We start from the raw sequence: 25,506 nt of genomic DNA, 5'->3' as shown, positions 1-25,506 counted from the left end.
TCTGGTGTAATCCAAGGGGTTGCCATGACGATCCACACTGTCCCAGTCAATGAAGAGCAGGATGTTCCCCATTGGCTGGGAGAGCAGTGCAGTGACCTGAGCTAACATCAATGGGTCAGCCCAGGTCACTGCAGGGCATGACAAGTGCTGCTGTCAGCGAGGTACATTACCTGCGCTGATCTCCAGCACACTGACAGCCCCTGTCACTGAGTTCAATGACCGGCGCCTTCACACCAAGTATCGCGAGAGGCCCGTGACGTCACCGTTAGTCAGTCTCGGGTCGGAAGCGAGAGGTGATGTGACAAGCGGCGGCCATGGAGGACAGTGACAGCGCTGAGGTCAGGATGGCGGGACTTCATCACCGCAGGTAAGCCGAGCGGGACCATGTGTGTGTGTGTCTGTGTGTGTGTGTGTGTGTGTGTGTGTATGTGTACATGCCACGGGCAGGAGGGGGTGGAGTGAGCTGAGCGGGGAAGTGTGGGCTTCCTGCACGTAACTAGGATAAACATCGGGTTACTAACCAAAGCGCTTTGGTTGGATACCCGATGTTTATCTTGGTTACCAGCTTCTGGCAGGCTGCCAGCGATGGCTCCTGCACACTGTAGCTGTAAAAAGCCCTGCTTTTTGCTGCTAGAACCGTTCTCGAACGTATCTAGAACTATCGAGCTTTTGCAAAAAGCTCGAGTTCTAGTTCGATCTCGAACAGCCCCCAAAAATCACTCGAGCCTAGAACTGGAGAACCTCGAACCGTGAACCGCGCTCAACTCTACCCAGGACTAAACGGGAGGACATGGTCAATGACCTGAAGAAAGCTGAGACCACAGTCTGAAAGATTACTGATATAGTAGCACACTACGCCTTCATGAATTAAAATCCTGAATGGCACGCAAAGCCCCACTGCTTATGCCAGCACATGTCCAGTCCTGTTTGAAGTTTGCTAATGATCAGAATTGGCATGCGGTCCAATGAGACCAACGTAGAACTTTATGGTATCAACTCTACTCGCTGTGTTTCGAGGAAGAAGAAGGGTAACCACATTCTCAAGAACATCCTCCCAACCATGAAGCATGGGGGTGGAAACATCATACTTGGGGGTGCTTTTTTGCAAAGGTGACAGGACAAATTCATTGTATTGAAGGGAGGATGGATGGGGTATTGTATCTCGATTTTGGCCAACAATCTTCTTCCCTCAGGAAGAGCATGGAGGATGAGTAGTGACTGATTCTTCCAGCATGACAATTACGTGAGCCACACAGCAAGAGTAAATAAGGAGTGTCTCTGTAAGAAGCCATTCAAGGTCCTAGAGTGGCCTAGTCAGTCTCGAGACCTGAAACCAATAGAAAATCTTTGGAGGAGCTGAAACTCAGTGTTGTCCAGTGATAGTCCCGAAATCTGAAAGCTTTGGATAAGATCCATATAGAAGAGTGGGCCAAAAACCTTGCTGAAATGTGTGCAGACTTGTTCAAGAACTACCGGAAATGTCTTACCTCTAATTGCATACATAGGCTTCTGTACCAAATATTATTCTCTGTTATTCTATTGTATCAAATACTTATTTCATGCAATAAAATGAAAATTAATTACGGTACTTAAAAATCATACATTGGGATTTTCTTAATTATGTATTAATTCTGTCTTACAGTTGAAGTTACCTATAATAAAAATTACAGACCTTTCCATTCTTTGTAGGTGAGAAAACGTGCAAAATCAGCAGTGTATCAAATACTTATTTTTCCCCACTGTAGCAGAGTGACACCTGGTGCTGTTGCTTTCTATTAATTGTTTTTTTTCTCACCAATGTACTGGATTCACAAACACACTGCTCACTACTACAGTATAATTTTATTCATGCTCCTGAGTAGCTTCTGAACATGTGCTACATAGAGACAAGGAGAGAGAAATTGAAATTTCTGTTTGTTATATTAAATACACTGTGTCAGCATACTATCGTTAATTAATAAATGAATTCCACTAATGCTGAATCAGTATTGGGCATTATGCTTGAGGTGCACACACACCAAAGAACAAAGAAAGTAGCAGAAAAACAATGCATCATCAAGCATTATATCCAGGAAAGATAAGGAACAGTGTGCTTTGTATGGGAGATATAATAGCAGCTAGTCTTCACCCACCAGCTCAGAAACAAGTGAAAATTATTACCAGAGCGGAACAAAAGTCCTAAAATGACCAGAAATAGCATTATTCCTCTTGTACATACCCATGATAGCTTATTCTGACAAGTCACCTGAAATAATTGGTACAAAGAGCATAAGTAAAAAATGTAACTCACTGCACATGAAATAGGTGTTCTGTGCTCAGACCTTCAGACCTAAAAGCAAATGTGTAGGATATCACAAACATCTGCTCTGATGTCTCCATACCCTGGAGAAATCAATCAAAAGAGAACGGGTGAGTTTACAAAGATGACCCGGTGACTTTGGTCAGGAGGTTGTAATGCCCTATTGACCCGGAGTACAAGTTTTTCATACAAATAGACACATATATAATTTACAGCAATATCACAAACACAAACCATGCAGCTAGTATGGACATCAGTAGATCCTAGATTCAAAATGAGCCAACAGTGCAGAGCTGCAGCTAAAAATGGCAACAAAATTCTGGGATGTATCAAGACAAGCATTGATTCTAGATCAATGTCTGCCCTGGTCAAAACACACTTGGAATACTGGGGCTTCAATTCAAGAAAGACATCGATATATTGGAGCATGTCCAGAGCAGAGCAACCAAGATTGTAGAATGTCTGCAAACCATGTCCTATGCAGAACAGCTAAAAGAACTAGGGATGTTTAGTTTGCAAAAATGAAGGCTGAGCGGAGACTTAATAGCTGTCTACAAATATCTGAAAGGAAGTCACAGTGCAGAGGGAACCACCCTATTCTCATTAACACAAGGAAGTACAAGAAGCAATGGGATGAAACTAAATGGAAGGAGATTCAGATTAGATATTAGGAAAAACTTTGATAGTGAAAGCAGTCAGAGAGTAGAGCAGGCTACCACGAGAGTTAGTGAGGGCAGACAGAGAGTGGAACAGGCTACCACGGGAGGTAGTGAGGGCAGTCAGAGAATGGAACAGGCGACCATGGGAGGAAGTGAGGGCAGTCAGAGAGTGGAACAGGCGACCATGGGAGGAAGTGAGGGCAGTCAGAGAGTGAAACAAGCTACCATGAGAGGTAGTGAGGGCAGTCAGAGAGTGAAACAGGATACCACGGGAGGTAGTGAGGGCAGTCAGTGAAACAGGCTACCATGGGAGAAAGTGAGGGCAGTCAGTGAAACAGGCTACCATGGGAGGAAGTGAGAGCAGTCAGAGAGTGAAACAGGATAACACGGGAGGTAGTGAGGGCAGTCAGAGAGTGGGACAGGCTACCACGGGAGGTAGTGAGGGTAGTCAGAGAGTGGAACAGGCTACCACGGGAGGTAGTGAGGGCAGTCAGAGAGTGGAACAGGCGACCATGGGAGGAAGTGAGGGCAGTCAGAGAGTGAAACAAGCTACCATGAGAGGTAGTGAGGGCAGTCAGAGAGTGAAACAGGATACCACGGGAGGTAGTGAGGGCAGTCAGTGAAACAGGCTACCATGGGAGGAAGTGAGAGCAGTCAGAGAGTGAAACAGGATAACACGGGAGGTAGTGAGGGCAGTCAGAGAGTGGGACAAGTGACCACAGGAGGTATTGAGGGCAGTCAGAGAGTGGAACAGGTGACCACGGGAGGTAGTGAGGGCAGTCAGAGAGTGCAACAGGCTACCACGGGAGGTAGTGAGCTCTCCATCAATAGAAATCTTCAAGAGGAAATGGATAAACATATGGCTGGGATGATTTAGCAAAACCTGCACTTGCAGGGGGTTGGACCTGATGGCCCTTCAGGTCCCTTCCAATTCTACCATTCTATAATTCTGTGATATAACTAACAATATTATTATGGGTCTGTAGTCTGTAAGAGCATGGCGTCAGATTGATTTTTGTTGATCTCTAAGTCTGAAAAGCAAAGAAGGGAAGCAATAAAGTTTACCATGTAGAGAATGATTAGCCCGCCTTGTGAATCATCTCTTTTACTAAACTATAAAACGATCAACGAGTCTATGTTCTGAGCTTCGGGATCATCCACGGAATACTCCGCAACATACTGTACATTGGGAGCACAATGGACTGTTCGTACTGCACATTAACACTGTATGCCCTCTGTATGCTGCTGGTTGTACACATTTTGAAAAGTCTTAAATTATGGACCTCTAATGCTTCTTCTGGAAATTTTCCTCCCGGACCCTGGACATTACCAGTGATTGGAAATCTGCACATGATAAATATCAAGAGACCTAATGAAACTTTTATGAAGGTAATTTATGAAGTTTGTGTGATGCGTTATATGTGTATTTAATGCAGAACGGTATTTCTCTAGGAACAATCATGGTGGTTCCCCAAAGGTTGTGGCAGGAGCTCGCATTTTACAGTATATATAATATTTTGATTTCAGTAAATGTTGAGTATGTGCACACGGTACATGTTTGTAGCTGACATTTCCACACCAAAAACCAAGTCTTTTGGCAGAAAAAACGCTACGTAAAATAGACACGATTTCGCCATGTTTTTGCTTGTGATTTTTATGCATTTTTGTTGTGTTCTTTGCCTGATGATGTAAAAACACTGAAATAATTGACATTGTACAGAATTAAAACTGCTTCACATATGCAAAAAAAAACAATAAGCAAATGTGCATGAGATTTCAGAATTTTTAAAGGGAACCTGTCATTAGGTTTTTCCCTTATGAGCCAATACCAGTGAGCCCTTATACAGTGTATTCAGGCATATCCTGTCCACCGCCATTAACTTGAGAGTAGCGGCAGCTATAGGCATAGAAGTGGTGTCTAGGTATAGTAAAGTAGCCATGTGCTATGCAATGAAACCACCTATAGTACCACCTGGTGGAAAAGATCGGAGTTAGCATTTTTATCTCGAAAACGGAACGACATAGAGAAAAAAATGAATTACAAAGTTGTAGGAGAAGGAAATACTGGGCACTCAGCGATTAATGGTCTACCATATGAATCAATATAGACCAGTGTAAAAAAACTTATATTCCATCATTTGGTAGAAAGTGAAGGCATGGCCCCCCCCGTGCGGGGCACGTCAGACGATGGCCGCTTTGCAACTCTATACGACGCTTCTGGACCCGCAGAAGCGTCGTATAGAGACGCAAAACGGCCGTCGTCCGACGTGTCCCGTTTTTTGACACTGTCATTCCGATGAGTGCTTTTCATTCTACTTTTTTCTTGTTACAAAGTTGTAGGGCGTCATAAATTCAATACGAATCGACACCTTGCATACAGAAATGCTATGATATGAAACCCATGACACCCCAAAAATATTGAATGCTGGTCACGCATATGGTGCTCATTTAACTTTGATGCTCAAAGTGGTCACCGTCAGCTGCAATGCACATCTGGACACTCTTGCACAAGCATCTGTGATACGTCGTTGTAGGTCCTGCAATGTTGGTGGAGGGGTCGCATGCACCTGCTGTTTAATGTGACCTCACAGAAAGAAGTCCAATGGAGTCAGGTCAGGTGAGTGTGGAGGCCAATCCATGCAGCCACCATACCCAATGACTTGTAGGAAGGTCCCCATGAGATCGCTTCACATCCGCAGCCTTGTGAGTTTAAGGCTCTGTGCGTACTAGTGCGTTTTACCCGCGGATTTACCCGCGGATTTGCCACGGAAATTTCTTGAGAAATGTCTGCAATCTTTGTGCAGACATTTCCCAGCAAATTCTATGAGAAAAAAAAATAGCTGTGCGCACTGTGCGGATTTTTCTCAAGAAATTTCCTTGAGAAGAATTTCTCGAGAAAATTTCTTGAGAAATTGAGCATGTCAATTTTTTTCCGCAGGTACCCTGCGGATTTCGGCAGTACAGCCTGCAAAATCAGCAGGGAACCACCCGCGGGAAAATCGCGGCAAATTCGCGGCTATTCCGCGGCTAATCCGCGGCAAATCCGCATGCGGATTTGGTGCGGATTTTTTCCGGAGGTCCAGAAATCTTTCACTCTCAGAAGTTTCTCAAGAAATTTCCTTGAGAAACTTCACATTTCTAGTGCGCACATAGCCTTACACGTTCTAATCATAGCATTTCTGTATGCAAGGTGTCGATTCGTATTGAATTGATGATGCCCTACAACTTTGTAATTCACTTTTGTTCTCTGTCTCGTTCCGCTTTCGAGATAAAAATGCTAACTCCGTTGTTTTCCACCAGGGGAGGTTATAGGTGGTTTCATGGATACTTTACTATACCTAGACACCACTTCTATGCCTATAGCTGCCGCCATTCTCAAGTTAATGGCGGTGAACAGGATACGGGTGGACTCACTGTATACAGCATTACAGAATACAGTATACAAGAGCCCAGGTACTATTCCCAGTGATCTTGAGTGCCAAGTTTCTATGTCTACTTGGGCCTACCTAAAGGGCTTGCAGGAATGAAATTATCAAACACTTGGTGACAGGTTTCCTTAGGTAAACTGGTGGATGTGGGCTGATGATTAAACATCTTTGACAATCCATGTAATAGTATCATTGCTATTAATTTTAGTTCTACAGTAACGTATGGTTACTATTATTGCAGTGGCTATATTATTACTGTTATATTTTAATTAGTATTATTTATACTAATAGTAGTGATAAGTGAGCACTACAATGCTAGCATGCTCAGTACTCGTAACCAGCAGTTGAATATTCGGATGGGCGCGACTGGTGTAGTGAGTATTTGTCACGCTCCCCGGGTCCTCACCCCCGTTCCCCGGCTCACCTGCCACGCTCTCCGCTCCCCAGTCACCGGATTCCGTCCGTCCCAGGGCTCCGGGCCCCCGATCCCGGCGCCCGACAGCTTCCCTGGACCTGGCCGGCTCCCCTGCGTCCTCCTCGCAGCCTCCTTCCCTGGCTTCTGGCACCCGGGCGGCGCGCATGCGCATTAGGGCGCGCGCGCGGTCACTGACCCTTTCTTAAAGGGCCAGCGTCCATTAACAGGAAATGAGGTTGCACAGGTACAGGGTATATAGGGGGTCATTGTCCAAGGGGGCGGGGCCTGATCTTCGTGTTCCCTGAGCTAGGAGTCAGGTCTCTTGGTGTTTATGTGCCTGTACTCACCTATCTGTCTTTGTAGAGCCGTACCTGCCTCGCCATCCAGTCTGCCGTGTCCTGATCCCCGCAGGCTGTCCGTCTGCCATCTGACAGTCCGTACCATCCCGGATCCCTGCGGTGACCCGTCATCTTGCTCCAGAGGTTCCGGACCCCGCCTGATATCACCTCGGCCTCCGAACCTGAGCTACGTCACCAAGACCACCTTCTGTGACTCCGTGGTCCCTGGGACTCCTCCGCTGCCTTCACTTGCACGGACTGTTCTACTGCCCATCAGTGCTTCAGCTGCCGGACTCCCTACCACCATCTCAGAGAGTTCGGTCCAGTGGATCCACCTCCTGGGTCTGCCCGACCGCCCGGCCGTGACAGTAAGATCAGGCCATGGATCCCGCTGCAGCACTATCGGTCCTGCAAGAGGAACTCCAGCGTCAGCATGAAGTCCAGACCCGCATGCTGCAATTCATGACCTCCGTGGACACCCGCCTGTACACATTACAAGCATCACTGACGCCTGCGGCACCCAGGTCCCCCGCCAGGCAAGCCATGGCCCCCGCACCAGTGGCAACCTCGTCAGATGCTTCCCGACTCCGTTTGGCGTCACCTCCTCGTTATGCTGGAGATCCCAAGACCTGCAGGGGCTTCATAAATCAATGTTCCCTTCATTTCACGCAGCTGCCACATCTGTTCGCCTCCGACCAAGCCAAGGTCGCCTTTATAATGTCCCACCTAGAGGGCGAGGCGCTGGCGTGGATGAACCCCTTGTGGGAGAAGGAGGACCCCATGACCAAGGATCTTCAACAGTTCCTGCAGGCATTCCGCAGCACCTTTGACGAGCCGGGACGCGCTTCTGCCTCTGCTTCATCACTCCTCCGCCTACGTCAAGGAACACTGACGGTGGGCCAATACGCCATCCGTTTTCGCACTTTGGCTTCAGAACTCGGGTGGAATAATGAGGCCCTAACAGCCGCCTTCTGGGAGGGACTCTCGAGTCGCATCAAGGATGAGTTGGCGGGTCGGGACGTGCCCTCCACCCTAGATGCCCTGATTGCCCTAGCAACTCGTGTGGACATACGTTTTCAGGAGCGCTCCAAAGAGCTATCTCGTGAGAGACGCCCGTTACGGCATTCATCTCCTCCTCAGAAGCCCTCCGTACCTCAGTCATCAACAGCTGGGAGTCCCGTCCACGAGCCCATGCAGATTGACCGAGTGCGTCAGTCTGCACAACGTAGAGCAGAGCGGCTTGCCAAGGGTCTCTGCTTTTACTGCGGTGAGGGCACACACCTCCTCCGTTCCTGTCCGGAAAGGCCGGGAAACTCCAAAGCCTAGGGTTGGTAGGAGAGGCCACCCTAGGTGCTGGGACTCTCTCTGATCCGGTCACATGGACCGTGCAAGTGACAACGGGAGAGACGCGGTTCACGGCTGAGGCCTATCTTGATTCCGGGGCAGCAGGCAATTTCATCCAGCAAGCCACCGTGGACAAATACCAGGTGCCTGTTATCCCACTCAACAAGCCCCTGGTGATTGCCTCTGTGGATGGGAGACCCCTTTCTGACACCATCTCCTGGACCACCAGGCCGGTTGAACTGCGCATCGGTGCTCTTCACACCGAGAACATCGCCTTCTACGTCCTTCCGCACATGTCCCATCAGATCCTGCTGGGCCTTCCATGGTTACGGACTCACGAACCATCAGTCAGCTGGGGCACTGGCGAAATCACCCGCTGGGGTGCTTCGTGTCATGAGAGATGCCTAAAATCCACACAACCCATCCGACGACCTCCGGTTCCTGAGAACCTACCGGGGCTGCCCTCGGCTTATTGGTCCTTTGCTGATGTCTTTGATAAAAAAGAATCCGAGGTACTGCCGCCACATCGCCCCTACGATTGTGCCATCGACCTGCTCCCTGGAACAACGCCACCACGAGGACGGATATATCCTTTATCTCCAGCCGAAACAAGGGCTATGTCTACTTACATCTCAGAGAGCCTGGCTAGGGGATTCATTCGGAGATCCTCCTCTCCTGCTGGAGCAGGTTTCTTCTTTGTCAAGAAAAAAGAGGGCGATTTACGTCCCTGCATCGACTACCGGGGTCTGAATCAGATCACTGTTAAGAACAAGTACCCTCTGCCGCTCATCCCCGAATTGTTTGACCGGCTTAGAGGAGCTCGTCTGTTCACCAAGCTGGATCTTCGGGGTGCTTACAATCTGGTGCGCATCCGCTCTGGCGACGAATGGAAGACCGCGTTTAATACGCGCGATGGACATTATGAGTACTGCGTGATGCCCTTCGGCCTGTGTAACGCTCCTGCCGTCTTCCAAGAACTGGTGAACGACGTGTTCCGAGACCTCCTCTACACCTGTGTGGTAGTATATCTAGATGACATCCTTGTCTTCTCTCCGGACCTCCCAACCCACAGAGAGCACGTACAGCTGGTTCTACGACGACTAAGAGAGAACCGTCTGTACGCAAAGTATGAGAAGTGTGTCTTTGAGCAGTCTTCTCTCCCCTTTCTGGGGTACATCATCTCTGAGACTGGACTGCAGATGGATCCCAAGAAGGTCTCCGCCATTCTCAACTGGCCTCCCCCTTCTGGACTGAAGGCAATCCAACGCTTCCTGGGATTCGCCAACTACTACCGCCAATTCGTCCCTCACTTCTCTGCTCTGACTGCTCCACTTTCCGCTTTGACTAAGAAAGAGGCAAATCCAAAGGACTGGTCGCCTGCGGCCGACGCCGCGTTTGGCTCTTTGAAGCGGGCTTTTGCTTCCTCGCCTGTACTTCACCGTCCGGAGTTAAACCGCCAGTTCACCTTGGAGGTGGATGCCTCCTCCTCAGGAGCCGGAGCAGTGCTCATGCAGAAGTCCTCCTCCGGGAAGATGGTGACTTGCGGATTCTTCTCCAAGAGCTTCTCAGCGCCTGAACGCAACTATACCATCGGGGACCGAGAGCTCTTGGCAGTCAAACTGGCACTGGAGGAATGGCGCTACCTCCTGGAAGGTGCAGTGTATCCCGTGATCATCTACACGGACCACAAGAACCTAGAATACCTGCGGTCCGCTCAGCGACTGAACCCACGGCAAGCCAGGTGGTCCTTATTCTTTGCCAGGTTCGACTTTCAGCTTCACTTCCGACCCGCGGACAAGAATGTACGCGCTGATGCCTTGTCCAGGTCTTTCATGCCCATGGAGCAGGAGGAAGAGACTACCCAACCCATCATCTGTCCTAGCAACATCATTCCGGTGGCCCCTGTCACCCTAGCCCAGATACCGCCCGGGAAGACCTATGTCTCCGATACCGACAGGCAAAAAGTGTTACACTGGGGTCATGCCTCAAAAACAGCCGGGCATGCTGGTCAGAAGAGAACATGGGGTGCGATTGTACGCCATTACTGGTGGCCATCCCTTCGCACGGACGTCGCTGCTTTTGTCTCTGCCTGCTCCTCCTGTGCCAGGAACAAGACGCCCAAACACTTGCCCCATGGCCGTCTTCTGCCTTTACCGATACCCTCAGTCCCGTGGCAACACATAGCAATGGACTTTATTACGGACTTGCCATTATCCTCCGGGCACACAGTCATATGGGTCGTGGTTGATCGATTCTCCAAAATGGCCCACTTCGTTCCTATGGCCGGACTGCCCTCTGCTCAGGAACTCGCGGAAGCCTATATACATCACATCTTCCGCTTGCATGGCTTTCCATCCCACATAGTGTCCGACAGAGGAACTCAGTTCACCTCCCGCTTCTGGAGGGCTCTATGCAAACATCTGGGAGTGACTCTGGACTTTTCTTCTTCTTACCATCCTCAGTCTAACGGCCAAGTGGAGAGGGTCAATCAAATCGTGACCTCATACCTACGTCACTATGTCAACGCCCATCACGACGACTGGTCCTCGCTTCTGCCTTGGGCTGAATTCTCCCATAACCACCACGTCAGTGAGTCATCCTCCGAATCTCCCTTCCATGTTGTTTACGGACTCCAGCCCGCCGTCCCATTGCCTATATCCCCTTCATCGGATGTCCCGGCTGCTGATACTGCAGTTCGTGACTTTGCTACCATTTGGGACTCTGTCAAGGCGTCCCTTGGGCGCGCTTCCCAGCGGATGAAGAAACACGCTGACAAGAGACGTCTGGATCCTCCGTGTTTCTCTCCTGGTGACCTGGTCTGGCTTGCTTCCCAGTACATCCGATTGAAGATACCTTCCTACAAGCTGGGTCCTCGCTACATCGGGCCGTTTAAGGTCCTCAGCAAGATCAATGAGGTATCCTACAGGCTACAGCTCCCGGCCACGATGAGGATACCCAACTCCTTCCACGTCTCTCTGCTCAAGCCGGTTGTCCTTGGTCCCTTCTCCGCTGCTGCCAGTCCGGCCCCTCCTCCTATTGCCGATGATGACATCTATGCGGTAAGGGATATCGTGGCCATGAAGACCGTACGAGGTCGACAGTTCTTCCTGGTGGACTGGGAAGGGTATGGTCCTGAGGATAGGTCTTGGGAGCCCAGGGAGAACGTGGGCACTCCTCTTATCCGTGCCTTCATGTCCCGGTTGCGGGGAGGGGGGCGTGGGGGGGGGGGTACTGTCACGCTCCCCGGGTCCTCACCCCCGTTCCCCGGCTCACCTGCCACGCTCTCCGCTCCCCAGTCACCGGATTCCGTCCGTCCCAGGGCTCCGGGCCCCCGATCCCGGCGCCCGACAGCTTCCCTGGACCTGGCCGGCTCCCCTGCGTCCTCCTCGCAGCCTCCTTCCCTGGCTTCTGGCACCCGGGCGGCGCGCATGCGCATTAGGGCGCGCGCGCGGTCACTGACCCTTTCTTAAAGGGCCAGCGTCCATTAACAGGAAATGAGGTTGCACAGGTACAGGGTATATAGGGGGTCATTGTCCAAGGGGGCGGGGCCTGATCTTCGTGTTCCCTGAGCTAGGAGTCAGGTCTCTTGGTGTTTATGTGCCTGTACTCACCTATCTGTCTTTGTAGAGCCGTACCTGCCTCGCCATCCAGTCTGCCGTGTCCTGATCCCCGCACGCTGTCCGTCTGCCATCTGACAGTCCGTACCATCCCGGATCCCTGCGGTGACCCGTCATCTTGCTCCAGAGGTTCCGGACCCCGCCTGATATCACCTCGGCCTCCGAACCTGAGCTACGTCACCAAGACCACCTTCTGTGACTCCGTGGTCCCTGGGACTCCTCCGCTGCCTTCACTTGCACGGACTGTTCTACTGCCCATCAGTGCTTCAGCTGCCGGACTCCCTACCACCATCTCAGAGAGTTCGGTCCAGTGGATCCACCTCCTGGGTCTGCCCGACCGCCCGGCCGTGACAGTATTATGGAAATTAATGGGGAACTCAAGCATTTTTCCAGGAAATTGCCTGGAAAAATGCTTGAGTTTCCCATTAACTTTCATTATACTCAGGTACTCGAGACATGGCCATCTGAGTACCTAACTGATCGTTACAATTACCGAGCACCCGAGGATCGTAGCGCTCGCTAATCACTAGTAATATTTAATTTTGCTTTTACTACTTGAGTGATATTAATATAAAAAAATTAAAGGCCCTTTTTTTGCAATTTTGATCCATTACTGTTTGATGTAAAGTACCGTATTTTTTCATTTTATAAGACGCACCCCAAATTAAGGTAAGGAAAAAAAAGTAAAAATAAAAATATATGGGGTCTGTTTTATAATTCGGTGGTGTCTTACCGCTGTGCTGGGACTGCAAGCTCTGCTCTGCTCCGTGCTGGCTCTGCTCTGTTCTGTCCTGGCTTTGCTCCATGCTGGCTCTGCTCCGTGAAGGCTCTGCTGTGTCCAATGCTGGCTCTGCTCTGCCCCATGCTGGTTCTGCTTTCTGCAGGCTCTGCTCCATGCTGGGTCTGTTCTGTGAGGGGGTCGGCGAAGCACGGGTTATTCTGAAGATGTGATTCAAACAAATAGGTCCCGGAGGCAGCACGTGCGCAGATGGAGCTCTTGAGCTTTTCGAGCCAAGAGCTCCATCTGCGCACGTGTTGACTCTTGGTGCCATTATTTGAAGTTCTTACAACTGACATCGTCCGAATGGCTTGTACCTCGCTGGCCAGCGCCGCCGCTGACCACAGCAGCTGCACCGGCCACCGCCAACCACAGCTGCGCCGGCCACTGCCGATCACATCAGCTGCATCAGCCTCATCCGCACACAGCAGCTCTGACGGCCACCGCACAAAGCCCCTGCCTCCTGTGACTCCTCTCACCACCTGGTAAGCTACATTCGGATTTTAAGACACACCCCTCATTTTCCTCCCAAATTTTTGGGAGGAAAAATGTGTCTTATAATCCGAAAAATACGGTACATTTGCATAAACCATGTTCAGTTGCAACTCACTTTTTATGGCAAGCATAAGTAATGCACATGACACTGTAACAAATATTCTGTTCTCATCTCTCACTGTTACTTTTTGTTGGTTTGAGAAACCTAGCATAGTGCTATTCCTTGACAAGTAAAAACACATCCTGATAAAGAACTATCTGATAGATCAAGTAGTTTATACAAAACAGGATAAAAGCAAAACTCTATATAACAACAAACAGAATATTAAACCTTAGATCCTGTTAAAGGGGATATGCAGGACTATTATATTTTTTTCACTATGAGCCTGGGAACTAATGTAGCGCCCCATGGGGCAGGGCGTGCACATCCTCTGCGTCGTCACGGGGTGGCTTGGCTCGGTTCCGTTGCCCTAAGGCGTACAGGAAGAGAAGGATGGCGGTGGACGGGAGGCAGGAATGGAGGATGGAAGTAGTAGTTGGAAGTTAGAAAAGTCTTGTAGAATGATCGTGACGCCACCTCTAGTACGCGGCCAGGTATGCGGCCGCCGCTGCAGGGTCTCTCACCGGGGCAGATGTTGGGTGCAGCCAGGAAAATATCACTCCCCACAGGCGGAGTGGGATTATCCCTGGGAGGATCATGGAGGATGGGGGTGGTGGTAGTCCCCGTTGGCGCCGCAGGGCTGAGTGATGGCAGCAGTTAAAGGAGAGGCAGAGACAGGGGCTGCGGTTCCAGGTCTTTTTACTCACAGGTTGTTCAGGTGCTGCCCCAGAGTACTGTTCTCTGCCACAATGGGCTCCAACCGATCCCGGATCCATGATAGGTCAAGTCCAGTGTGTGTGTTAGCCTGTGAGCCCCTTTCCTCCTTTGATGAACTAAGAATCAGACCCCCATGGCGGGGAGCACTTGGGGGTCCCGGTGTCAGTAAGAGTGTCCCATTCTGTATGCTGATAGTGCGTTTCTGTGACGCCCTGGCCGGGCCAGGTAGTCACAAATAGGGCCCCGTATTACACCTGTCCCTCATAGGTAACATACAGCCAAACAATAAAACCCTAGTCACCGCCCTCAGGGCTTGATGGACACACCAGGGGGCGGAACCAGGCGGTTGGAAGACGCCCACCAAGGAGTTCAGATAGCCTGAGGCAGGAAAGAAAAGAGTGAAGAGAGAACAAGTCGAGAGTTCAAGATGGAGAGGTGTGTGGGCTGGAGCTGTGTACTGGCAGACGGCGGTCTCCGTCTGCAGGAGCCGGGAAGACGGCTCGGTGGAACCGAGGTGGACCGGGACAGGGTAGTGGCCCTCCGGTACCGCCCCGGGGAACCGACTCAGAAACTGGAGCACAAAGGGGGGTACTCAGACCCTGAAGCTAGGTCCAGAAGCTACTGGGGGCTAGCTAATTAACTGATTGCGGCCAAGACTAGAGGTCCTGTTCCACCCAAAGTCCCAACTGAAGGCAACAGGCCAACGAGGGGGATAAAAAGCCACCACCACGGCTCAGAGATCCCACGGGCCAGCGTCTGCAGGCAAAGGGCTCCTTAGGCAACCACAAGCCGGGAGCAGACTCCTGAAGTTGCAAGCACAGGCAGTCCACCATCCAACACAGGTGCGGGAAAAAGACAGAGACCATCAGCTGGGTGGGGGATCAGACTGCAGCCGGCTGCGGGCACCGACCACCATCACCTTGGTTTACCAGAGACTCATGTGTTTACTAATAGTGAGTACAACAGCACCCTCCAGTCGCCCATCTCCCTGCACCGCCAGACCAAACACCCCCCAACGGGTCCCGGGGCCACTATCTTTGCCCATGGAGGGGTTAACAACGTGCTGCGCAACATCTCCCCCGGGTGTCCCGTAACTGCAGCAGTGGTGTCCACCTTCACCACATTCCTTGGGTGGCATCACGAACTTAACACGGCTCCGGCCGTATATCTACGTCCCCTAACCACAACCCCCCTTTTAGTTGAAGTGACCGCGAGACCCCCGGGTCCGGAGACCCTCAAGCCACCCACTGAAGGTCCGGATCCGAGCAGCTTGGCTGCCGAGCACGGGGCTGTACAGTTCCGTTATGGGGCCAGTCCTCAACCCCAGATCCTATATGCTATTTAGCTGCAGAGTTGGTGGGACAGGTCCGGTGACTGTTCTACCCATTCCCCGTGACCCTTGCAGAGTTGGTAGATAATGTGAAGTCTATCTGCCCTAGGATTCTGTATCCCAACAGCGCCGGTCCTGTGGAAGCAGCCGCCTGCTTCTCCCCAGCGACTGTGTTGAATGCCTTGGCCCACAGAGCTGCTCGCGGCATGTCTGCTCTGCTCTGTGTCAGTAGCTGTTCTCCTCTGTGGTAGCTGTGTTATCTGTTCTGAGCTGTTGCCCCCAGCCTCTGCCACCAGCTGGTTCACTGCTCTCACCAGGTCAACCTGTTCTTCCCACTGTATTCTCCTGACCCCCCCTGGTGATTGCTTCTCCCTGAAACTGAGTCCCCAGTTCCAGTGGATCTAGGGAGCCCCTGGTGCTGTGGCGTCCTGTAAACCGACCGCTGTAGTGACCCCCTACTGTGATCCCACCCTGGCCCTGCCCCAATTGGGGAGGGCAACCCGGTGTTACTGTATGTAGTGTGAGTGGAAACCGGTACCGACCTTCCCCGGACACTGGATAAGTACTACACCCTAATGCGGGTGCAGTATCCCATAGCACCTGAAGCCTCAGGGGCGCCACACTAACAGGCAGGAAGTTACTAACTACCTGCCTGCTGTGAGCGGCCGCAATCTTTGCCGGCACAGAGCGGACACTGATGTCACATAGACAGAGCAGTGGCATCTCTTCTGCTCTGCTCTGTCAATCTTGTATCACTGTCAACAAAAAAACGCAGGAATGCACAGCATCTATATATGACAAATGAATAAACTGAGGGTGCAAATTGCCTACTAAACCATGGAGCAAACAAAAGAAGAGGCAAAAGGGAGCACTCAACTCATAAAATAAATATATAAATTTTATTTAAAAAAGAGTTTAAAAACAACTAAAACCAAAACCACACCTTCATGCTTCAATAAAGTGCCTTGCAAAATATTACACAATAATGTGCAGCAATAAACAGCCAGTAAAGTGACGCACAAAATAGCACTTCAAGGAAAAGCATAAACAACAATACACAAGATGCTTCACAGTGCTGCTTTGAATCATAAATCAAAAGATAGGTAGGCAAGTACAGTATATAATGGGTTAAAATTGGAAAACACATTATAAACAGTATAGAAAACTTGTTACACTAGTCGCTGCTGTGATTAGAAGTTTGGATACGCAAGCGTACATTAGCGCCTGTGACAAGCCCACGGGGTCTGGGGGGTTACTCGTCACTAGGCCGGTGTAGGTGGCGGGATGTCACAGTGGCCAGGCCCAGTTCCGTGACCCCAGCAGTGTCAATAAAGATAGACAAAGGGAATATTTACAGGGGAGCAGAGTTTGTATTTGTGACAACGCCTGTGGTTTTCGGTTAATATAGGAGCCGCCGCTGCGGGAGTTATCCTCCGAGGTAGATAGTAGCGCAGCTCGGATGGTACAGCTCTCCACAGGAATAGCTCAAGCACTGGGGATGATGAGAGTGGTAGTCTCTGATGGTAGTGGGGCGTGAAGGCGACAACGCCGGCAGTGATGGGACGACACATGGATTGCAATCAACATTCTTTACTCACTGAGATGTCACCACCTTTGGGAGTGAGGAGCGTCGCTGTTGTGGGCTCCAGCCGATCCCGGATAGTTCAAGGTCAAGGGCGGTGTTCCTTGTGTGTGTCCTTTCTATTGGTAATCCCTCCACTCCAGCACCTGGTCAGTGGAACGGGCCTTGGGCACTTGTAGCACTCCCCGCAAGCACTCCCCGGATCCCCCTTCTTCCTAAGAACCCGGGCCAAGCCGCTCTAGCTCCAATCCACGGGTCCCTTGTTCTTTCGTGTCCTCTTCCCCTTGTCTGCTGTTGCCTATTCGCAGGTCCAGGCTCGACTCTACTTTGTGATGTTACTACTCACGTCCTATGATTGGGCCCCACCTCCCGGGTTGCCAAACTAGTGTGCAGGAGGTCCCATACCTCCTGATGGCCACCGCCAGCACCTACCCTAGCCCAGTCCCGGTGGGAGGGCAGCTAACTGTGTGTTGTATGAATTGTGGTGTGCGCCGGTGAATAACCCCGTCTTACCCAGGATGAACACTACACCTTGGCTGAGGTGCAGTACTCTGTGGCGCCTGAAGCCTCAGGGGTGCCACACGTGCACAGTACAAGCACTCTACTCTTTCTTACTTCCTAGTTTCAGCTGTGCATTGTACCTGCGTGTTCCCTATTCTTGGACGCCATGGAGATCACATGTATATGTGCCGCCCCCCGTGCCAGCAGCCGGTGCTGCTCGGATCCGGGTCTACGGTATGGCTTGAGGGGTTCTCCAGACCCGGGGGTCGTGCGGACACTCCGAATGAAAGGGGGACACATTTATACGGGGTTGGTTGTAAAATGTCTGTGACGCCACCCACGGTGTGTGGTGAAGTGGGACACCACTGCTGCTGTTGTGGGATACCCAGGGGAGATGTAATGGCAGCCGGATGTTAACCCCTCTGTGGGTAGGGGTGGTTGCCCCCGGGGCCCAGTGTCTCTGTGCAAGGTATGGCAATGGCAGGGGCTTGCACGCCCGGATGGACCAGGGGATGTTTGGTTACTCACAATTTAATGAATCACACAAGTCTTTTGGTAAACCGAGATGCTGGTGGCTGGCCGCTGCGGCCGGTTGTACTCTGGTCCCCCACCCGGGCTGATGGTCGCCGTCTTCTCCTCTGCACTAAGTGTGGTTGTGTTTTAGACTTCCCGGTATGGAACACGGGAGTCTGCTCCCGGCTGTCTGTGTGCCTGAGGAGCCGCACCCGCTGAAGCTGACCCGTGGGATCTATGGGCCCTGGCAGTTGCCCTATCCCTCTCTGTGGGTGGTTGTCTGCTTTTGGGACTTTGGTTGGGACAGGACCTGTAATCCTGCCCTCAATCGGTTAATTAGCCAGGCCGCTGGTTTCGGTCCTGGCTTTAGGGTCCGAGTATCCCCTCTGTGCACGGTTTCCGGTCGGGTCTCCAGTGTCGGTACCGGCGGGCTCCAACCCTGCTGCGGTCTTCCTCGGATCTGCCGAGCGATCTTCCCGTCTCCTGCTGACGGAGCCCACTGTCTGCCACCGAGCCAAGGTACCAGGGCTCCGACCCTGGCACTGTTCAAATTGAACTTCCTCCACTGGAGCTACACCTAGCTCCAGCCCACATTTCTCTCAACTTGAACTACAACTTGAACTCCAACCGCTTGTTTTCCCACCCTGGGCTGTCTCAGCCCCTAGGTGGGCATTCCCTAACCACCTGGTTCTGCCCACTGGTGTGCCTGTCTTGCCCTAAGGGGGGGTGACTAGGGTTTCAGGTCGGCTGTATGTCACCTAGGTGAGGGATGGTGTTAAGCGGGGGCCTAATGTGTGACTACCTGGTTTTGCCACGGTGTCACATATACACACACCGGTATAGCTTTATGTGTTAATTATTTTTGTATATATATATGCCGCCCCAGCAGCGGGTCATACCGCTCGGATCCATGGGTAGTGTCCGTTCGTGGCTTGAGGGTCTCCGGACCCGGGGGCTTAAGGGCCACACTCTAAAGTAAAAGGGGGGATATTTACAGGGGAGTTATAATTTGTGACGCCACCCGTGGTGTGCGGTAACTGGGAATACCGCCACTGCCGTTGGGAGTGACCGGGGTGATGGAGTGAGGCAACAAGGTGTCATTGCCCTCCACGGGTAGGGGTAGGCCCCAGGACTCTGGATGGTGCTACTGGGTGCCGTGAAGGGGAAATCACTCAGGTACTCACTCAGCCAATAAGCAGATGCTGACAACTGGATAAACCAAGTCTCTGGGTGCCGCTGCCTCCCAAAGGGGAGCTCATCCGGATCCCGTCCCCTGCAGTGCTGCCTGGTGATCCGTGACCTGCCTCCTGGCACAAAGTGTAAATTCACCGTAGTGGCCCAGTCTGGAACTTGCTGGGCCCCGCTCCCCACTGTGGCTAAGTGTGGGAGCCTGCTCTCAGGGCTCACGCTTGGGATTTTAGTGCGCTGCTTGTATGAAAAGCCCTATCACCCTCGTTGAGCTAGTGCCCCGATTCTGGAGCTAGTGCGAATAGTCCATAAAGGCTCCACTCTCCGTAGGTTAATTGCCGGGTTGCCTGAAGCTTCTCTCCGACCTAGGGTCCGTGTACCCCGCCGTGCGTTCAGTCCCGGACCAGTGATAGGACCAGGCTGCTGACCATCCTCTTTCACAGGTCCAGGCACCTCGCCACAATCCCCTGCAAATGGGGGTTCTTCTACTCTAGGTCCAGACCACCGTCTGCAACCTAGTCAGCTTCTCCTGGGAGCCAATACTCCCAGCCTCCTCTGAGCTCCTCACTTCACCTACTCCACTTTGCTACGCTTCACTCCTCACCTCCCCTTCCTGACCCCTAGGTGGGCTACTCTATTCCGCTTAAGCCACCCACTGGTGTGCCTGGTGGGTGTGGGGCAGGGTGTATCTAGGATTTGATTTGCTGTTGGAGGCAACAATACAAGATTGGGACCCAGAACCATGAGGGATTTGAATACCGCACCAAAGAGAAAGAGCGTGCAGTATCCTGTGATGGCCTGAATAGTCTGGGGACGTCACACACACATTATATATATATATATATATATATAGATAGATAGATAGATAGATAGATAGATAGATAGATAGATAGATAGATAGATAGATAGATAGATAGATAGATAGATAGATCGATAGATAGATAGATAGATAGATAGATAGATAGGTAGGTAGGTAGGTAGGTAGGTAGATAGATAGATATACAGTACTGACCAAAAATTTGGACACACCTTCTCATCTCTAGAACAACTATTAAGGGGAGACTTTGTGCAGCAGGCCTTCATGGTAAAATAGCTGCTAGGAAACCCCTTCTAAGGACAGGCAGCAACCAGAAGAGACTTGTTTGGGCTAAAGAACACAAGGAATGGACATTAGACCAGTGGAAATCTGTGCTTTGGTCTGATGAGTCCAAATTTGAGATCTTTGGATCCAACCACCGTGTCTTTGTAGAAAAGGTGAATGGATGGACTCTACATGGCTGGTTCCCACTGTGAAACATGGAGGAGGAGGTGTGATGGTGTGGGGGGCCTTTGCTGGTGACACTGTTGGGGATGTATTCAAACTTGAAGGCATACTGAACCAGCATGGCTACCACAGCATCTTGCAGCGGCATGCTATTCCATCCGGTTTGCGTTTAGTTGGACCATCATTTATTTTTCAACAAAATAATGACCCCAAACACACCTCCAGGCTGTGTAAGGGTTATTTGACTAAGAAGGAGAGTGATGGGGTGCTACGCAAGATGACCTGGCCTCCACAGTCACCAGACCTGAACCCAATCGAGATGGTTTGGGGTGAGCTGGACCGCAGAGTGAAGGCAAAAGTGCCAACAAGTGCTAAGCATCTCTGGGAACTCTTTCAAAACTGTTGGAAAACCATTTCCGGTGACTACCTCTTGAAGCTCATCAAGAGAATGCCAAGAGTGTGCAAAGCAGTAATCAAAGCAAAAGGTGGCTACTGTGAAGAACCTAGAATATAAGACATATCTTCAACTGTTTCACACTTTTTTAAGTACTACATAGCACATGTTTTAATTCATAGTTTTGATGCCTTCAATGTGAATCTGCAATTTTTTGAGTCATGAAAGTAAAGAAACCTCTTTGAATGAGGTGGTGTGTCCAAACTTTAGGTCTGTACTATATATATATATATGTCATGTCTGTCTTGTGTTTAAGACATTTCATTCCCCCTGATGAAGATTGTTTGAGCGACATGCGTGACGCTGGGTGATCTTTCCTTCACGCTTTTCTTGCTTACATAATGCCATGATGGCTGCTGATGCAGATATGATACATGTCTATTCAAGTTTGGGCTTTTAAAGGGACTTTTAGCATTTTTGACCAGCTTACAAATTTGATTGTTCATGATGTATTTTCCAGTTTTAACCCATTATATACTTGCCTACCTATCTTTTGTGCTACGATTCAAAGCAGCACAGTAAAGTATCTTGTGCATTGTTGTTTATGCTTTTCCTTGCAGGGCTATTTTGTGTGTCACTTTACTGGCTGTTTATTGCTGCACATTATTGTGTAATATTAGCTTTATTGAAGCATGAAGATGGGGTTTTGGTTTTAGTTGTTTTTAAACTTTATTCAATAAAATGTATATGTTTATTTTATGAGTTGAGTCCCCCTTTTGCCTATGTTTTTTCTTCCTTTGTTTGCTGGTGCTCCACTGTCGACATCATGCCGATTGACTGCAGGGAGTTGGCTGTCAATCAACATGACCTAAAAAGGAAAAGCACATGGAACGGCTCACCATTGAAGGGTTTGCCCTGATAAACCTCCTTCTGTAGATCCAGGTTCTAAGCAGAGACTCACGGCAGCCACCGCACGTAGAAATGCAAAATCAAAGGAGGATAAGTCCAGCTCAAGATCCTCTAGATAAGGTAAAAATAATTTTTATTAAACCATTAAATATTGGCAATGTACATGGGCATTAAGGTACTGACTCTATAAGTGGCAGATCAACAAAGACAACACGTTTCGGTGCTCAGTTGCCTTCATCAGGTCTTACTAGCCAATTGTACGATTTCAACACATGGCTAGTAAGACCTGAGGAAGGTAACTGAGCACCGAAACGCGCTGTCTTTCTTGATCTGCCACCTATAAAGTCAGTACCTTATTGCTCGTGTACATTGCCAATTTTTAATGGTTTAATAAAAGTTATTTTTACCTTATCCAGAGGATCTTGAGCTGGACTTTTTCTCCTTTGATTTTGCATTCAAGATGATAGCTCCTCTGTTGACATGGAGCAGCTAATTTGGATTAGAAGCAGATGCATTCATTGACCGTTTTTAGCCAGTGACGGATTTAACAGGGAATATCGCTAGTGATATCGCTGGTGAAAGCACCCGCCCCCGTCGTTTGTGAGTCACGGGCAAATTGCTGCCGTGGCACACAAAATCGTTTGGAGCCATCACACGTACTTACCTGCCTAGCGACGTCACTGTCTCCTTTCTAAGGGGGCAGTTCGTTTGGTGTCACAGTGGCATCACTAAGCGGCCGTCCAATAGAAGCGGAGGGGCGGAGATGAGCGGGACGTAACATCCCGCCCACCCCCTTCCTTCCTCATTGCCGGCGGTCGCAAGTAAGCTGTATTTTGTCGTTCCCGAGGTGTCACACGTAGCGATGTGTGCTGCCTCGGGAACGACAAACAACCTGCGAGATCAACAATCAACGATTTTATGAAAAGGAGCAAGGTGTCAACGATGGACGATCTGGTGAGTATTTTCCATCGTTAACGGTCGTTCCTTGCTGTCACATCTCACGTCACTAACGATGCCGGATGTACGTCACGGAATCCGTGACCCCGGTCATATATCGTTAGATACGTCGCTGCGTGTAATGGGTCCTTTAGTTGCCTCTGTTAGAAACTACCTTCCTATAAGTCTTTAAGCCCATAGTAAAAGTACAAAAAATATAGTCCTGTATAACCCCTTTATAAATGGAATCAGTGACAATACTGTAATAGAAATTTTGTCTTTTTTGTTTTCTATTTTACATCATTTTTTTTTCCTCTATTTCCAAAAAATGTGAATATTGAAACCCTTGAACATTTTTAATTTATTTCAGCTTGCAAAAAAATATGGCCCCGTGTACAGCCTCCAAATGGGTAATGTAAAAATAGTGGTGCTGTCTGGGTATGAGACCGTGAAAAGCGCTCTAGTGGATTATGCTGACGAATTTGCGGAAAGAGCTCATGTTCGAATATTTGAAGAAATTAACCAGGGCTGGGGTAATGTGATCATATAAAAGTTTACTTTTTGTTATTGTCCTCACTAATTAAAAAATGTTTCCAGGCAAAATGTCTATTCCGGAATCAAAATGTATGGCAGTGCATTAAAATACTAACCGATCGCCATCTTCCCAATTTTCCAGCATTGCTCGGGTCCTCTTCTGGGTCATGTGACCTGAAAACAGACTTCCTGGATAACATAGGGGTTTATATGTGAACCAAAACTTGCTTTCCTTATTTTAAGGTACCATAGACTTATATTGAGGGAAGTAGCTCCACCCCAAATAGCAGACCCTGTGTGCACAGGCAAAGCAGTGATCATGTGATCTAGAAGAGGACTGGAGGAGTGGTGATTTCACAAATCAATAGTATTCAAACAATTAAAAAGCTTTGTAATATATGATATATGAGAAATCTGCTTCTTTAACTCTCAATTCAAAGTGGAAATCGGTAGAACCTATTTTTAGTGAACACCAATTTTCCCATTACTGAGATAGGAGATTTGACTTGGTATTGCAAAGATTTTCATACCAGCTTTGGTGAGGTGGGCAAGGTGGAGTTCGAGGCTTCTGATTCATTAATTGGCTTAAACCTGGTGATGAATTAGGAGCATCTGATGAGTGGCATGCGCCTGGCCACATATCTCACTCCAGTCCCTGCTGTAGTACATTTTGTGGTATAGCAAATGCTGACGATCGTCATTAATCTGTCAAGTGGTGATTTGCATGCGTTAATCCGCTTTGTCAAAGCTGGGTAAAAATGGCATGAAATTGCTAAAAGTCACAAAATTTTAGGACACACTCAAGTTGTGCCAAAATTTGCAACTTTTCAATGCTTTTTATGCCAAAATTCTGCTCTAAAAGCTTTGATGAATCGGGACAAAAATATTCTAATGCCAAACATTATCACTTCCTGAAGATATCTACACTATCCACACATGCACAAACACACACAAACATACACGCACACACACATATTATGCCCACCTTACCTTCCGTTCCATCGCTGTCCTCCTGGGACTTGCAGTTCGCCGGTACAAGATGTGTATCGGGTAACCATCGTGACCGATGCCGGAACTTCCACTGACAGAGCGCTGACGTCAAAGGCAGAAGCCGCTTGCCTCTGATTGGCCAGCGTGCTGCCTTTGAGCAGCGTCTGACAGAGGAAGTTCCTCCTTCGTCGCGATGGTTACCCGATACATGTAGTTCGCCGCTACAGGATGTGTATCGGGTAACCATCGCGACGAGGGAGGAACTTCCTCTGTCAGATGCTACTCAAAGGCAGTGCACTGACTAATCAGAGGCAAGCGGCTCCTGCCTGTGATATCAGCGCTCTGTCAGTGGACGTTCCGGCATCGGTCACGATGGTTACCTGATATACATCTTGTAGCGGTAAACTGCAAGTCCCTGGAGGCCGGCGATGGAACGGAAGGTAAGGTGAGCATAATATGTGTGTGTGCGTTCGTGCTTGTGCATGTTTGTATGTGTTTGTGTTGGCCTGACATTGTTTTCAACGGTGTTTGAAGATGTTCGAAAGTGTTCGACGAACACACCCCAAGTTTGACAAACCGAACCAAACTCGAACACTAGGGTGGTGGCTCATCTCTATTAATAAGTTACAGTAGGTGCATCTGTTGCCTAGCATGTGCCATCAAGAACTGGAGTGCATGACGGTGAGTGGCCCTATTATCTCCACTCCATAAGTTTTCCTTTTCTGTTCACTTACCCATAACCCACATTTCGCCAATTATACTATACAAATAACTACATTACACCTTCTTTGGATAAATGTGGCCACAGCGGCCATGTTATTAACATAAATTAACATTAACAATATAAATAACCAGAATTGGGGGAAGTCCTTGGAGCTACCAAATCTGGCACATATCACCAAATTACAAGGTATCTCTATTTTACCATCAGTCGTGAACCCTCAGCTCGAGGGCACCATACTACAATAAGTGGTCCAAAATGTGTAACTACCAACTCTCAGGGCACACCCCCATCCAGAGCCCCATTAAGTGCCAAATCATCAATACCTCAGGGAATTATCCATATAAATCTGCCCCCAACACCAACTTTACCAACTCCAAAGACCCCACCCACCGCCATGCCACTGTAACATGAAGTACCCCCAAACAACCCCCCAACCATGACCAAATAACTC

General features: G+C 49.6%; 1 protein-coding gene across 1 annotated transcript in view; it reads left to right on the top strand.

The window, feature by feature from the left end:
- The first annotated feature begins 4,121 nt into the window (after nt 1–4,121).
- The window catches only part of LOC142295733 (cytochrome P450 2K4-like), a 69,073-nt gene continuing 47,688 nt past the window's right edge, over nt 4,122–25,506 (top strand). The window contains exons 1-2 of the mRNA XM_075338824.1: nt 4,122–4,347; nt 23,178–23,340. Coding sequence (XP_075194939.1) covers nt 4,156–4,347; nt 23,178–23,340 — 355 coding nt within the window. The 5' untranslated portion in view covers nt 4,122–4,155. The remainder of the gene's footprint in view (nt 4,348–23,177; nt 23,341–25,506) is intronic.

The sequence above is a fragment of the Anomaloglossus baeobatrachus genome, chromosome 3 (genome assembly GCF_048569485.1).
Source record: "Anomaloglossus baeobatrachus isolate aAnoBae1 chromosome 3, aAnoBae1.hap1, whole genome shotgun sequence".
Classification (NCBI taxonomy): Eukaryota; Metazoa; Chordata; class Amphibia; order Anura; family Aromobatidae; genus Anomaloglossus; species Anomaloglossus baeobatrachus.
Note: the sequence above shows the minus strand (reverse complement) of the source record. Positions and strands in the feature narration are given on the sequence as shown.